The sequence below is a fragment of the Bidens hawaiensis genome, unplaced genomic scaffold (genome assembly GCF_021521415.1).
Source record: "Bidens hawaiensis isolate Kalapana, Puna unplaced genomic scaffold, B.hawaiensis_p1.1 tig00002553_1, whole genome shotgun sequence".
NCBI classification, from domain to species: Eukaryota; Viridiplantae; Streptophyta; class Magnoliopsida; order Asterales; family Asteraceae; genus Bidens; species Bidens hawaiensis.
In genome coordinates, this window is record NW_027491139.1 from 2,921,961 (window position 1) to 2,937,617 (window position 15,657).

Sequence of the window (15,657 nt, forward strand, 5' to 3'; positions counted from 1 at the left end):
ATTATTTCTTTACAGTAAATAAAATTAAAATCCAAAAAAGTATATAAATATTAAAAACAAATAATGTAAACCCCGTAATACGAAGAATAAAAGTTAGTAATAAAAATACAGATGACAAATGAGATGTTGAATGCTCTTTATAAAAAATAAAAAAAATATATATATAAAGTTGGAAAAGATGTATTTTTGATTAATTTTTATAGATAAAGAGAGAGTAATAGGTACAAGAACATTGTCATCCATTTCTCCATTAACTAACATTAGAATACACGATAATTAAATAATATTTTTTTATCTTTTTATATATAAATTTTTCTTTTTAACCAATCCATACATTATAAAACTTTTGATACCCGAATGCTCTAGCGATGATGGATCCGGAGCCTGAGTAGTAGTGGAGACATGAGTGTGCCACGTGTGAGACATTCTGAGAGACAGAGAGGCCACTGCCCATTGCTGCCAACATTCACACTCACATATATATTATTATTCAAACTAATAACCTTCTTGTTTGATTTTTCTTTTTTTATTTTTAATTTTGTTTTCCAATTCTAGGGTTTGAGATTCTGATCTGGTATCTGCATATATCTTTCTATCTATCGATCTCAGATTCCGATCCTGCGCTTTTCCTTTTCATTTTCTTCTCCAAAATACTCATATCATGCCGCTAGATCTGTTGCTGTTGGCCGCCACATCACTTTGAGTAGTAAGTCAGATTCAAATCCAATCAAATGACTAGTTTATTATTATTATTATTATTATTTTTATCATTATTGCTGCAATTCAAGCGTTCAAGTTCAGTTTAACGATTTCATTACGACGTCGTAAGATTCGCACTCTGTTTTCATTTTCACAATTAAGCGTGTTGGATCAGTCAATGTTATTTGTAAACGATAATAATTACGATTTATTTATATTTTATTTTCATATTATACTTCGTATATCCACTTCACAACCTTCAGTCAATCTGCTTATTGATCCATACTCTTATTTGAGTAAAAATGCCTCTTAAGTTGTGTATAATTGCCTAGATCAGTTAGGTTACTGGCTCGGTCAATATATATATATATATATATGCTAGAAATAGATTAACAAGGAAGATCTCGATATCTCATTACGGAATCGCAAAATGATTAGATAAATAGCTGATATACACAGGACCACACGTAACGGATATAAAATTGAAATAAAATGGAACGGGTAGAGACTGAACCGACTGATGGTTCTACGGCTCGTTTGGATACAGAAATCACCACCAAACAAGCCGTAGGGCAGGGCTGCGATGCCGAAACTAAAGATACAGATTCACTACTTAGGTTTAGAAACTGTGTCTAAACACAAGCGTAGGCGAATTAATTTAACTCTTAATCCAATCGATAAATTAACATATTTTTTTCAAGCATAAACTCTCTCCCTTCATATTTATCGTAGTCGTTTCTTTTAATACATGCAGATTACAAGAGAATAGAAAAGCTACCCATAACTCCACTAAGTTAACTACTACAATAAAGGAAATAAGCGTGTATGGAATTTAAAACTAAAAACTGAAATAAAACAAATAGATTAAAACAAACTTTAATGGGCAGACCGTTTGCCTTTCTGGGATATTTACATGAGTTTTTGTAAACTTGCTGGGTGGATGTTTTGCAGAGCAGACCAGCTTGTGGAATCTTAAATGGTATGCAGCAGTTATCTGAGGACAGTGATTCTGCAAGCTGGGAATATTCAGAAAGTCACACCAGGGTTGGCGCGGTTTGCAAGTTTCCAAACAAGTTTGAAGACTGCTTTTGTATCCTCTGATCGCATATTTTCATCTGTAAGGAGAATGATGGTGGATACAAGCGCAGGGGCGGGTCGTGGGCTCACTACCAACACTTCGTCCGAGAAGGATGATGATGGTGGCTTTGCTAGTGGAGGATGGAAGAGGTGATATTTTTTTTATTATTTGTTATTTCTTATATTGCCAGTAGGCTGGAAAAGTTGTCATACAGCGTATACGTTGTAGTTCTATTTGTCCAATTTTTAACATGAAAGTGTTTCTGTGCGTGGATATGCTAACGTGAAAGAGTTGGCATGCAGTTATAGATAGGAACTTTGGATGATCAAATATTTCTTATATGCTACATATCCATTTGTCATGGCATCTTTCTTTACTGGTTTTTTATTAGTGTTGACGGATTGGTTAGGTTGTTTCATTGATCAAACAAGAAAGTAGAATTGTTTTCTCACTGATGAATGGAAACTTTGGACGTTAATTAATTTTCTTCTCTAAGTTATATATAATATGGTTGTGTTTTCATTTACTTGTGATTGCTTACGTATCCTGATCCTGACAGTGACGATGGAAAATTGAGCTGCGGTTATACAAGTTTCAGAGGTAAAAGAGCTAGCATGGAGGATTTCTATGATGTAAAGACTTGCAAGATAAATGGGCAGACCGTTTGCCTATTTGGGATATTTGATGGTTAGTTATATTCTGTCCTTACTATAACATCCTTAAAACTGTTCCAACTTTAATGTTTTGGTTTTGTTTTTCAAATTTAACCATCATCAAAAACCATTACTTGACAAAGTCAGTGAAGTACTTGAATCGACTATATCTTCTATAAGTAATAAAAGCTACTTAAAAATATTTTAAAATAGGAAAATATTTCATAATAAATGATTAATACACAACAGCTGATTTCCTTGTTCAAAACCATGCTTCTCTAAACCCGTCAACTTTGATAAAGGGTTTTTTAATCACAATCATGCACATATTTTCGTCCACAAAACCTGGTTTTGAACATAGTTGGCTTCAATAAGTGTCCTATTTATCCTTGCTGAGGAGTAAACTTTATGCTTAATTTCTATTTCTTACTGGAATTCGGTTAGTTTTGTGTAGGTCATGGTGGTTCACGTGCAGCTGAGTATTTGAAGGAAAATCTTTTTAAGAACCTAATGAATCATCCAGAATTTATGACAAATACTAAATTAGCCATAAGCGAGACTTATCAACAGACTGACTCTGAGTTTTTGGAGTTGGGAAAAGATATGTTCCGTGATGATGGTTCTACTGCTTCAACTGCGGTTTTGGTTGGAAACCATTTGTATGTTGCTAATGTTGGTGATTCTAGGACTGTCATATCAAAGGCAGGAAAAGGTAATTTATTTCTAGATTATTATCTTTTCTTATTTTCTAGAATGAGTAATTGAATATTCATATAATTCAATTGGCAGCTATTCCTCTATCTGATGATCATAAACCAAATAGAAGTGATGAGAGGAAGAGAATTGAAAATGCTGGTGGGGTTGTCATGTGGGCAGGTGAGGCGGCATTGTGGCAACTGGCAATATTATTAACTGTGTTTTTATTTCCAGTTTTTCATTTTTATGTTGTTCTTAGGTACTTGGAGGGTTGGGGGTGTTTTAGCAATGTCACGTGCATTTGGAAACCGTATGTTGAAGCAGTTTGTTGTGGCAGAACCTGAAATCCAGGTAACCGTTAAACCATTATTATCTTCTTTTTTTCTGTTGATTTAGTTTGACATAAGTGAAAATTTTTATCTGATTTATACTTGTGTTTATTTGGATTATGTAGTCATTATACATTGTTAGAACTTAGAATTTCTTAGTATTGAAATTTGAAACGCTGATATAAGTACGCCTCTTTCGTCTTCATTGCATTTATTCTTTTGGGCTTTCGTTTTATAATATATGTTGCACGTTTTTGTGATATCTTATGAATATCGCGACGTTTACTTTTAGGGAAGTTTCTTTTCCTGTTAAAGTAACTTACATATCTTAGAAATAAGTTCTAAAACTGAAGTAGAACTAGTATGATTGAGAAAAGAAAGCCAGGATCCCGTATACTTCCTGTTAAAGTAACTTATTTATCTTAGAAATAAGTTCTAAAACTGAAGTAGAACTAGTATGATTGAGAAAAGAAAGCCAAGATCCCATATACTTTTCTCTACGGTAGGTAAATTAAAAGCTATCATAAGATTTGTGTTTATGTGCATGCATCAATACATATGTACACACACACTACTATTAACTATACATTATGGTCAAAGAAATGAATTCGCCGGGTGTCTTTGTCGTTATAAAGCATTAGGTTTATTATGCATGCAGATAAATACAAAATTATGTATACATGTGATACATACATATAAGAGACTATATACATAGAAAAAAGGCAAATATACTTGATGTGTATATGTTGTTCATTACAAATGAATCATTAATGATCAATGAATTATGAATCCACTATACGTTATAAATGTAAGTCTAGGCATGAGTGAGTTAATGACAACGTATCAATTCTAACATGAATCATAACCATCAAACTATAAGTGTGAGGTATCTAGAAAATGTTTCTAAAAGTTGGATGACATTTTAATGACTATCCAACTTTTGCAAACAATAAATTTAGAATGTTGTCATAGTAAATCTTAGTGGCATGATAGTCTCTTTCAAAATTCCTTGACCAGTAAGCATTTGTGTCAACGATAACCAATTCTATCAAATTGTAACCAACTATGTCATCTCAACTGTTATTTATTCCTTCTTTAGTAAGTGCTTTACATATAACAATTTACAAGTAGTATTCATAATTTGAGAAAACATTAGATGTTACACACATCTTGTAGATTTACAAAAAAGATATCTTCGCATCATAGTTTAACACACTTTAGGTGTGGTTTACTTATCGTTGGTCTACCATTAAAAAAATGTTTTTCTTTCTTTATAGGTAAATTTTCAGCCATTTCCGATTAATAATCTAAAATATCATTAATATTAAATAATGTAGGATTGGAATGCCAATTATTATGTGTTTTCATGGTTGCAGGAACAAGAACTTGATGAAGAATTTGAATTGCTTGTTCTTGCAAGTGATGGTCTTTGGGATGTTGTACCTAACGAGGTATCTTATTAATGTTATATTAACCGTTTTTTTTTTAATTTCAAAATCTGGAATATGTATTGAAATTGAAAACTTTAATATGATAAAGATGCTGACGTGTGCATAACTGCCAGGATGCTGTTTCACTAGCACTGTTGGAAGAAGAACCCGAGTCGGCTGCTAGAAAGTTGGTGGAAACCGCTTTTAGCCGAGGAAGTGCTGACAATATCACATGCATTGTAGTCAGGTTTTACCATGTTAAAGCAACTGAACCAGAAACCAAAACCGAACCTGAAAAGGCAACTGAAATGGAAACTGAAACCGAACCTGAGACTACAACTGAAACAACAACCAAAGCCGAACCTGAGACTATAGCTGAACCAGCAACCAAAACCGAACCTGAGACTGCAACTGAACCAGAAACGAAAATCGAACCTGAGACTTCAACTGAACCAGAAACCAAAACCGAACCCGAGACTTCAACTGAACCAGAAACCAAAACCGAACCCGAGACTTCCAACCAAACCAGAAGCCAAAACTGAACCGCAAACCTAAAACCGAACAAGAAATGAATAGTGTGTTGGTGAGGTTGTTGATAGGGGCGTTTCTCATAGAAAAACTGGCTGTTGGATGCTTATTGTCATACCATCTGTTGTCGTCGTAAATTTTGTTTCTGTTGCTGGGTTTTGTTAATCCTACATTTTTATTGTTATGATAATAATGACCTCATTTTCGTTTTTGTGAATTCCTTTTTTCTGATATCATGCGAATCATAGATTAATACAGAACAAGTCTTTGGCATCATTCTTTGCTTTCAATGCTTGCCATATGCACCGTCTTTTTATTACTCTTACATTGTAAGGTTCTTCTCTCTTTATAAAAAAAATAACATATAGGCTACATTAGAGGTGATCAACAAAACCGGTTCCTGGAACCGGTTCGGTGGAACCGAACCGGAACCGAACCGGTTCCTACCCGTTTTTCGTAGGAACCGGTTCGGTTCTGTTTCAACCCGACGATCCGAAACCGGTTTGCGAGTTTTGAAGTTGGACCGGGTAGGAACCGGAACCGGTTCTGGAACCGGTTCGACCGGAACCGGTTCGGAACCGGTTATAGCCGTTATACCATTCTAGCCGTTGGAAAACGGTTATATAGCCGTTTTTTGACCGTTTGGGGTCAAATATGGCCGTTTTTTGGCTCCCCAAACACCCCACTACTAGTATAAATAGGTATTTGGTGTAATGAGTTCATCACAACACTCAAAACGCAAACCCGAACGCAAAAAAATACAAAAAAACGCTATTACAACGTTCTGAGTTCTCTAATCTCTTGTTTTCTCTTCTTCTATATTCATATTTGTTGTTATGGCTGCCTCACAATCATCGGTTGGTCAAGGTTCCACCGCCGGACCAAGTTTCGTTCGTATTGTACCTCATAATCGTAATCAAGAGATTTGGTGCAATTGGGATTTGGTTGAATTGAGTGACCATTCATTGAAGGCTCGGTGCAAGTTTTGTGGGATTTATTTAAACCCACTTTCGAATTCAAATTTGAAGAAACACATCGAAAGACCGTATTGCAGGGCGTTGAAACAGAACGTCGAGTCGCAACAAACGCAATTGGATAGTGAAGGCGGAATATTTACATACCAAATTGATCGAGTTCAAGATCGTATGGCGAAGTTTGTGATTCAAGAAGCTTTGCCGTTTAGCCACTTCGACAACCCTCGCTTAACCGCCATGATTCGAGATACGCTTCAACCACAATACACTCACGTAAGTCGTCATACTCTTAAACGTTATTGTTTAAAATTGTGGAAGAAGGCCAAAGAGGTACTAATTTCATATTTTGAAAATATAAATACGGGAATAAACTTAACTAGTGATGTTTGGTCGGCTCCACATGGTCTACCCGAATCTTATCTTTGTGTCACCGCTCATTGGGTAGACCCGTCATCGTGGGAAATGATGAAACGCACCATTGCTTTCGAACTCTTTGAGTATCCACACACGGGAGAGAATTTGTTTGAAACTTAACTAGTGATGTTTTTTTTATTTAACATGTTATACAAATACGAATCGTATAACACCGCTCTTGATTATAATTCATCATTTGACTTGCGTAATACATAGCAAACTCAACAAATGTAACACGATACAGATTTAAGTTCACCATTACACGATACGAAAAACGAAAAACGAAAAAAAAAAATATTTTACACTGTAACCGGTTCAAACCGGTTACAGTGTAGGAACCGGTTCAGGAACCGGTCAGAACCGGTTCTACCGGTTCCGGGTCCGAGGGTTGGGGAACCGGTTCGGTTCCCTAACCGGTTCGACCATGGAACCGGTTTACACAGTGATGTTGACTATTGGAACCGGTTACGAACCGGTTCCGGTTCCGTTGACCAAACCGATTTGATCATGCCTAGGCTACATGATGTCGTTAGTGGTTCAATCACTTGTTTTTTTTGTTAGGCAAACACATAATATGAGTCGTATGATTGGCCTCTCGTATTACCTATATGACCCCTTTTTCTCGCCTATCATACGGCTAACTTGCCCATTTTATCTTGTCATATGGTCCTTATGACACGCCATTTCTATTTTATGATCCGTTGAACCCACAACTTGATAACAACTCATTAATCCGTTGATCGCTTTACAAACTATTCAACACGATTGACTCATCTAAATAAACGGGCTACAAAGATTATGTCCGAGTTACATGGATGTAAGTGTGTTTTAAGTAAGGAAATTTTGGAAACAAAAAAAAAAGTATAAATGGGTCGTGTTTGGGTAATCAATTCAAACTATCAACCCAACATATGTCAATCCATTAACCCGACATGACATCCTACTAGCAAACACTTCTTTTTGGATCTTAAATATATTGATTATATTTAATCCTTCCATCGACTTTAACTTAAAAATATCCATTACAAAACATATAACGTGGAAACCTGAAATTACTGTATTTTAGCTTTTAAGAGGTGGTGTAGTAGTAACTATTAAGCATTTGGGTCCATCTGGCATAGGTCTTAAGTTCGATTTTAAAAACCTCCCGCCACAACTTACTTTAACTTCCTTGAAGATCACATGACCAGTGTAGAACGTATGTAACTTGATCTTATTAGCTAACATTTATTGATAGGCCCAATAATATTTCCGACATGGTTTATATATAAAATGAGTTAATTACTCAATCGTCTATGTGGTTTGCCCTTATTGCTACTTTGGCCCTTAAGTTTGAGAAATTACATGTGGGCACCACACTATTTCGAAAGCTTAACACAAATTGTCATTGGAATGGATGACACTAGTTTTTCCAATTAAGTACAAATGAAATGACTACAATACCTTTAAGGACCAAATCAAATCACAAAGACCATCAGAGTAATTAATACTGAAATAGTTAAATGTATATATGTTGTAGGCCCACAACAATTGAAGTGCCCGGAAATTGAGCTCGTCGAAAAACTCAAGTTTGCCGGTAAAATGTTGGAGAAGACGAAGTAGTTGGGGGCCAAAATAAAACAAATTTAAGAGTTAATTACTCTGATGATTCATATGGTTTGCTTTAGTCTTTAAGGATATTTTAGTCATTTCACATAAACTTGACTGAAAAACTAACGCCCATTCATTCCAAAAATCATTCGTGTTATACTTTCGTAACAGTCTGAAGCACGCATATAATTTATCAAACTTAGGAACAAAACCTACAATACGCGCAAACCACACGATGGGCCATCCGAGTCAATAAATAATAATTGGAAAGGGACCTTAACCATGGTTAAGGAAACTAACCCAAGTTAAGTTAAATGAGTAGGGTGAGTTGAGTTGTAAAGAAAACTAGATCAACCTTGTACTTTTAAAAGCCATTTCATTTCATGTCAAATTGAAAGGCTCATTCTTCTTCTTGTTCGGTCAAACCCTGTAATTGTCGCACAATAATCAAATTCGTATATGCTGGTTCGTATGTTAACTGGTAATTTACTCTTTTGTTTCACTCACATTTCGTCAATTTTGAATCTAGGGCTCAATTACGCTGTTTTAGGGTTTTGTTCTATTGCATCACCGGTGATTAAATTAATTTCGGATTTTAGTTTAGTTGTTTGCGAATTACTGAATCTAGGGTTTAATTGATGGAAAACTGTTTGATGATCAGATAACTTGTTGTGAAGTGATGAAATCATTTGATCTTACTAATTACTATAGGTTTATTTGTTTAGATTATCTAATTATTCCATAAATTGATATGTATAATGTGCATGAATTTTGGTATGAAATCAGTTGCCAACTTCCTATGAGTTAGTTACTTCTGAGGCCAGGGGTTTGATTCACGCGAGTGACGAATTCTCGGGCATGGAGTGCTAATAACCCTTTGGGGCCAGGCACAAAGGTAGCCGTGACGTTACATGCCGTCCAAAAAAACATTATTAAGGTTGAGTTAAGAGTAATCTAATTGTGATGTAATCATAGTTATCAAATACGCTAGGCGCACTCAAGGCGCATAGGCCTTGCCTGGGGCCTAGGCGCAAGGCGCAAAAAAAGCGAGGGCTGAGAAAAAAAAAGCGCAGTTAAATATAAGAATTAAAAATATGTTATGTATATAAAAAATAATACTATTCTTCAAATAAGTAAACAGAAGTTATTAAATAACAATTAATATAATCTAATTAGTACCAAAATTCCTGAATAGAGGTACAGAGTACCTACATCGTACATCCCACCCTCCCCAAACCCTACTTATAGCTTTGCTATTGGTGGGATTCCACTGGATATGATTGATTGATTGATAATTAGTACCAAAAGTTATAAAATAGTCAAGATTTAAATGTAATTCCAAAACTTGAATAACAAAATATTCAATGTAATTCCCTTGACCTCTCCTAGATCTAAGTTTCAATTGCACTCCTTACGTTTCTTTGGCTCGGCTTTTATTTTCTCATGTTCCTGTTGTAGACAATGCCGAAGCCCTCTTCTAGGAACTAGAAGCGCATTTATTAAGCCTCGTCTGAAAATGGACCTAGGCGCAAGAAGCGAGGGCTTTTAATAACTATGGATGTAATTGCTTACCTAATCTAAGAGATACTCATTCCATCTTCATTTATATTCTATAAAAAGAAAGCATTTACAGGCTTACAGCCATTAAGGTTGAATTAGTGTTATTCTTTTCTTGATTTTGGTTATACTTCAGGTACTTTGACCCAACAATTTATCACAAAGCAAAAGACTTTTACTTTTAGCATCAAAACTTATGGAATGCAATAAAGACGAGGCGATTAGGGCAAAGACAATTGCCGAGAATAAATTATCCAATAAAGATTATGCGGGTGCAAAGAAATTCATTCTGAAGGCCCAAAACCTATTTCCCGGGCTCGATGGCGTGTCTCAAATGTTAACCATTCTTGATGTGTATATTGCCTCTGAAAATAAAGTAAGTGGAGAAACAGATTGGTATGGGATTCTTGGTGCAAACCCTAATGATGATGATGAAACAATTAGGAAACATTACAGAAAGTTGGCTCTGATGTTACACCCTGATAAAAACAAGTCAATAGGTGCGGATGGTGCATTTAAGCTTCTTTCAGAAGCGTGGAGTTTGTTGTCTGATAAACTCAAAAGATTAGCTTATAACCAAAGGAGGAGTAATAAAAAGTTTCAACCACAAAGTGGCGGTGGCGCCCCACCGCCACCTGCTGCCAATGGAGTCAACATTTTTGCAAAACGAGCCTCCACAAAGCCAAACAATCTGGCAGCACGAACTGATACTTTTTGGACCATTTGTCATGGATGCAAGATGCATTATGAGTATCTTAACTTATATCGCAATCATACGCTTCTTTGTCCCAACTGTCGGCAGCCTTTTCTAGCCAAGGAAATGCCACCGCCTTCCAACCTTCCAAAGTCAACTCAGTCAATCAAGTCAACTGCTCCTCAACAACATCAGAATACAAACAATCATGCAAGAACCGCTCAAAATACTGGCCCACCACCACCATCTGGATTCAACACTGACCCGACTATTGCTTCAAAAGCAGCAAGTGTTATTAAACAAGTTAATGACAGACTTAAACGAGAACGTGAAGAATTATATTCTGTGTGGCCCTCAAAAAAGAGAGAAACCAATGATGTTAAAACCTATCATCACATGTCAACAGGTAATGGTAACACAGGAAATATTTATGGGTTTTCTGGTATAAATAATTCAGTAAATAGAAGTAGAGAATTAAACCCTTTTGAGACCCGACACATGCTGAAGAAAAAAGCTAGATCCGAGATTCTCAGAAAATTAAAAGAATGGGATTCTATGGAAAATTCACAAGAAGTCGAGGTAAGCCAAACAGCAGATGAGCAAGAACAAGAAGAACCTGCAATGAGCGTTCCCGACCCCGATTTTCACGAATTTGACCTCGATCGAACTGAAAATTCATTTGACGATAACCAAGTTTGGTCTGCTTATGACGATGATGATGGAATGCCCCGTTTCTATGCATTAATCCACAAAGTTCTTTCAAGAAAACCGCTCAAGATGAAAATCAGTTGGTTAAACTCAAAAACCACCTCAGAATTTGGCTCGTTTGATTGGTTAGGTTACGGTTTTCGCAAGACATTAGGGGAATTTAGAATCGGGAGGCATGAAATCAACATGTCTCTGAATTCATTCTCTCAAAAAGTCGAGTGGATAAAATCTCCACGTGGGTCTGTTATTATCCTCCCTAAAAAAGGGCAAGTATGGGCCCTTTACAGAAACTGGTCACGTGATTGGAACGAGAGCGTTCCAGATGACGTGATTCATAAGTATGATATGGTGCAAGTTCTTGAAGACTACAACGAAGAACAAGGGGTTACTGTTAAGCCTCTTGTCAAGTTTTCTGGATTTAGGACTGTTTTTCATCCACATACATACCAAACTGAAGTGAAAGTGATTCCAAAAGAAGAAATGTTTAGATTCTCACATCAAGTCCCCAAGTACTTTTTGACGGGTTCAGAGGCCGATAATTCCCCAAAAGGTTGCCTTGAGCTCGATCCAGCGGCTACACCATTGGATCTTATTCTGGAATCAAAGACCGAGATTTCACAACAGAGATGATGATAATGAATAATGTGGAGACAGATAATGAAGGTAAGTTTAGTTTTATTTTTTGTTAGAGAAAGGTGGGGAATAGTTTAGTTTTGTATGGAGGGTATTTTGTTCTTTATATCATTTTTTATAAAGTTTATAATGGGCTAACCATTTGTGAGAGTTGGGATTGAGAATTTGACCTTCATTTCATGGTATAGAGCACAATGTATTGGATATATTTTGTATGATTAGTTAGTTCCTAAATCAAGGACTAACTCTGTTTCTGCATCAAAACTGTTTATGTTCATACACCTTTTTCAGTTTAGCTTTTTTTTTCTTCTGCTTAGATGCACATAGAGAGCTTATTTATGTTTGAATTTTGGGTACTAGAAACCTTGAAGAGAAAATTCAATTGTATATGGCACGGTGCGCTTAGCTCTTTTTAAACATTAACTGGCTATTTACCCCGATTGCATGTGCTCTATCTGGTCTTTTCCATACCGAATCATACATGAGGTTGCCAATAATAGATCCCTACAGGACTTTAGCCATCTATGCTTTTGTTTCTTTGGTCTTTGGAGACTGATATTTGGACACTGGACAACTTGAAATGACTTCTCAAAGGTGTGCTAGGCTTGGTGTTCTTACTTTTCATATTGAATCTCTCTTAACACCTTCCCGATGTATTTCTCCAGGGATAGTGTCATAGAACCATCTTTCTTATCTCTAATGATTCTCACCCGAGTATCTGTTTTGTTGGACTTAAGCCTTTCATCTCGAGTTCTTCTAGCACTTGTCTTCTCAACTTGTATACCTATTTCATATCAGAACATGCTATCAGCATATCATATACACAACCCAATAGAATGCTATAAGAGCTGCTAAATTTCTTCAAATGACAACATCATATGACTCACACTTGTACCGTGTTTGGCCCATGAAATCATCAACCTTCATGTACCACTGTGTGGGTGATTGTTTCAGATCGTACAAGCTCTTCTTCATTTGTTGATTTGGTGATTTCAGTTTTCTTATACATAAGTATAAGAAATTATGTAATTTCGCGTCTTTTAATAAATAAAATAAAACTAGCAAGTACAACATGTTTGTTCAAATCATAAATAAAAAAAATCCAATGGGTTTTTTAACGACTAACTTTTGCATTTTATATGTTTAAAATTTAAATTCATGACCTCATATTTCACATCTCGTAACCACCTAACCACTCCTACAAAAATATAAATGATCAAAAATCTAATGTTCTCTTTTCCAAACATTACAACAATAAAAAAAGAGGTCTTATATATAATAATAGTAAAGTAGAACTCAAATAGCTACAACATCTATTTAATTATTTTATAAATAAAACTATAATATTATAATAATGAAGATTCTAATATGATTGGAAAAGAGAAGTGGTCAACAAGATACTTTTAATCCTAATTCCACTTCAATTCCAATCACTAAAACTTTGATTTTCTCCATTTTAAAAATCAACTCGTTTTCTTTGGTCAATATCCCCCGGCCCTTATATTCTCCTTATATTTATGTCAAGAACAATACTCCCCCTCTCACACATGCAGATCGAATAGTGATTAATTTGGTCCAACTCATTATTTTTATAAAGAAAAACCAACATGGATCAAAGGCGAGTCGCTACCGAGTTGGCTCAAGGGAAGGAGTTTGCAATGCAACTCAAGATTCACCTTGACAACGCTTCGTCGTCTAAAGAGTTACAACACGTTTTGATCAATAACATCCTCGTTTCATACGAAAAATCTTTATATTTACTCACCACTCGTGGGCTCAATCCAAATGCTAGTAACGAGACATGTTCACAGGCCGGTGCAGGTATCACAAGGATAGGTTTACAAGTTTCCTTTAGTGAAAGCCAATGTAACGAACAAGTAAACCGCGAGTTTAAAGATCCTAATCACAATAATTCAAGTGGCAAGAGGTGATTATCCTTAATTCCTTATGCCATTATGCTTAAATGTAACTAATTTCTTTTAAACTCATTTTTTAGATCTATGTACTTTGTAGGAAGAGTAATATGGAAAAGTGGAAGAATCAAGTCCATGTAAAGGGCGACATGGGGATCGAAGAAGCTCTTGATGACGGATATGATTGGAGAAAATACGGCCAAAAGGACATTCTTGGCGCCAAACACCCGAGGTATGCATTGCACGCATTTGAGTTTATATAAATCTTAACTTATTGATCGAAGAAACGTGTGAGAAAAAAAGAATTATTTTTTGATCATTTCCGCGCGCACTTAAAGGCTTGATAATGAATTTGAGAGTTTGAAATTCTAACTTGTTCTTTTGAAAACGAGTTGACTCGAATAGTAATTTAACAAGCAAGGTCAAACTTTTATTTGAGAAACCACTTATAAAAAAAACAAATAGTAGTCAAAAGTTGATAGACCAAGGACTATTTATTCTGGTTTAAAACATTTTTGCTATTGTGATGAAGCAAAAAAAAACATCACATCGATTAATATTTTTATATTTTGCTTTTTCAAACTACAAATTTATATTCATTTCAAATTTGATATATTATTATTATTATTTAAAAACAAACATACGTACGATAACGAGACGTACGTCCATATCCTGCAACTTTGCAAGTGGTGTGGGGGGACCCAAGTCTTTTCATAAAAGAGGCTAATTCATTTGATTAATATTGAAATTGATTTATAAAGTTAGTATCAATTATGATGATATATAGCCTTAAATAAACGTATCCACTTGTCCTAGAATTTATGTTACCTAGCTTGCTGCTTAAAATTGTTTTTTACATATTATATGAGTTGAACAACTTAATTAACCCGAATTTTACATGCTTAGTTAAAATAGGTTAATTGGTAAATCCAAATCTATTAATTAAACACATTATATAATAGTCAACTAATTAATCTCTCAAACTTGGATTGGAAAAATTGGTTTAGTTTTGGTCTTGTTAATGTCCCGATGCAATTTTTGGTCTTGTTTATTTTGTTTTGTACGTTCCCACCCTTTCTTACCAGCCTAGACAACCATCATGTCTTAAAAGTTAAAACTATCCGATTACTCGAAGTTACACAAGAAGCCGGGCTATAAAACCATCAAAATACTCAATGCTACACGAAGTCGCTCAAAATTGGAATGAAATCTTTAAAATGCGACGTCTAATGAAATATTTCAAAAATAACGCCTAACAAAATCTTTATGAAACGTCTAATGAGTTTATTTTTATGTTGCAGAGGTTATTATAGATGTACCTATCGCCAATCACAAGGTTGTCTTGCAACCAAACAAGTGCAAAAACTTGACAAGGATCCAAGCATCTTCGACATCACCTATCATGGAAGTCACACATGTAATCCTGAATCTCGCTCAGCTTCAACACCGCAAAACCAGTCCCTCCAATCCTTTGAAGCTATACGTCCCACGTCGTTTCACTTCCCTTCATCGTCTAACAATCTCCCAATGCATGATAACACTTTTGACCGTGGAGTGACATCGACGTCCACCTTTTCCCCAGAGTCAGAACTCTGAGTTGAGAAAAACCCAAGGACTATGAATTTAGATCCTGCGCTAATCGACCATGTTTCAGCTGAAACATCTACAAGGTCTCATACTGTTGACGTGGGCTTTTCATTTGATGAAATGGAATTTGCTAATGGCTTCAATTTTGATCACTCAATATTCTATAATTAGGGG

The 15,657-nt window shown here is 35.5% G+C and overlaps 3 protein-coding genes across 4 annotated transcripts; all 3 read left to right on the forward strand.

Annotated features, from left to right (window-relative positions):
- Window positions 1–602: 602 nt before the first annotated feature.
- LOC143620398 (putative protein phosphatase 2C member 13, mitochondrial) lies at window positions 603–5,649 on the forward strand. Of its 2 annotated transcripts, none has more exons than XM_077092106.1 (8): window positions 603–706; window positions 1,651–1,926; window positions 2,337–2,464; window positions 2,885–3,142; window positions 3,220–3,306; window positions 3,386–3,477; window positions 4,832–4,906; window positions 5,020–5,649. In XM_077092106.1, the coding sequence occupies exons 2-8, from the start codon at window positions 1,676–1,678 to the stop codon at window positions 5,425–5,427; spliced, it is 1,299 nt and encodes a 432-aa protein (XP_076948221.1). In that variant the 5' UTR covers window positions 603–706; window positions 1,651–1,675; the 3' UTR covers window positions 5,428–5,649. The 2 variants fall into 2 exon arrangements, with proteins under 2 accessions (XP_076948221.1, XP_076948222.1); XM_077092107.1 differs by having other exon boundaries at window positions 637–703; window positions 1,653–1,926.
- A 4,305-nt stretch (window positions 5,650–9,954) lies between these two features.
- Window positions 9,955–12,851, forward strand: LOC143620399 (uncharacterized). The gene has a single exon (XM_077092108.1). The coding sequence runs from the start codon at window positions 10,145–10,147 to the stop codon at window positions 11,978–11,980; it is 1,836 nt and encodes a 611-aa protein (XP_076948223.1). The 5' UTR covers window positions 9,955–10,144; the 3' UTR covers window positions 11,981–12,851.
- Window positions 12,852–13,557: 706 nt separating this feature from the next.
- LOC143620295 (putative WRKY transcription factor 30) lies at window positions 13,558–15,657 on the forward strand. Its single transcript, XM_077091996.1, has 3 exons — window positions 13,558–13,911; window positions 13,980–14,128; window positions 15,198–15,657. The coding sequence occupies exons 1-3, from the start codon at window positions 13,591–13,593 to the stop codon at window positions 15,490–15,492; spliced, it is 765 nt and encodes a 254-aa protein (XP_076948111.1). The 5' UTR covers window positions 13,558–13,590; the 3' UTR covers window positions 15,493–15,657.

Coding starts and splice junctions, on each gene's coding strand:
- LOC143620398 (XM_077092106.1), top strand. CDS start 1,676: ATGGTATGCAGCAGTTATCTGAGGACAGTGATTCTGCAAGCTGGGAAT. Junction 1,927..2,336: donor GCTAGTGGAGGATGGAAGAG/GTGATATTTTTT, acceptor TGATCCTGACAG/TGACGATGGAAAATTGAGCT. Junction 2,465..2,884: donor CCTATTTGGGATATTTGATG/GTTAGTTATATT, acceptor AGTTTTGTGTAG/GTCATGGTGGTTCACGTGCA.
- LOC143620295 (XM_077091996.1), top strand. CDS start 13,591: ATGGATCAAAGGCGAGTCGCTACCGAGTTGGCTCAAGGGAAGGAGTTT. Junction 13,912..13,979: donor ATAATTCAAGTGGCAAGAGG/TGATTATCCTTA, acceptor CTCATTTTTTAG/ATCTATGTACTTTGTAGGAA. Junction 14,129..15,197: donor CTTGGCGCCAAACACCCGAG/GTATGCATTGCA, acceptor TTTATGTTGCAG/AGGTTATTATAGATGTACCT.
- LOC143620399 (XM_077092108.1), top strand. CDS start 10,145: ATGGAATGCAATAAAGACGAGGCGATTAGGGCAAAGACAATTGCCGAG.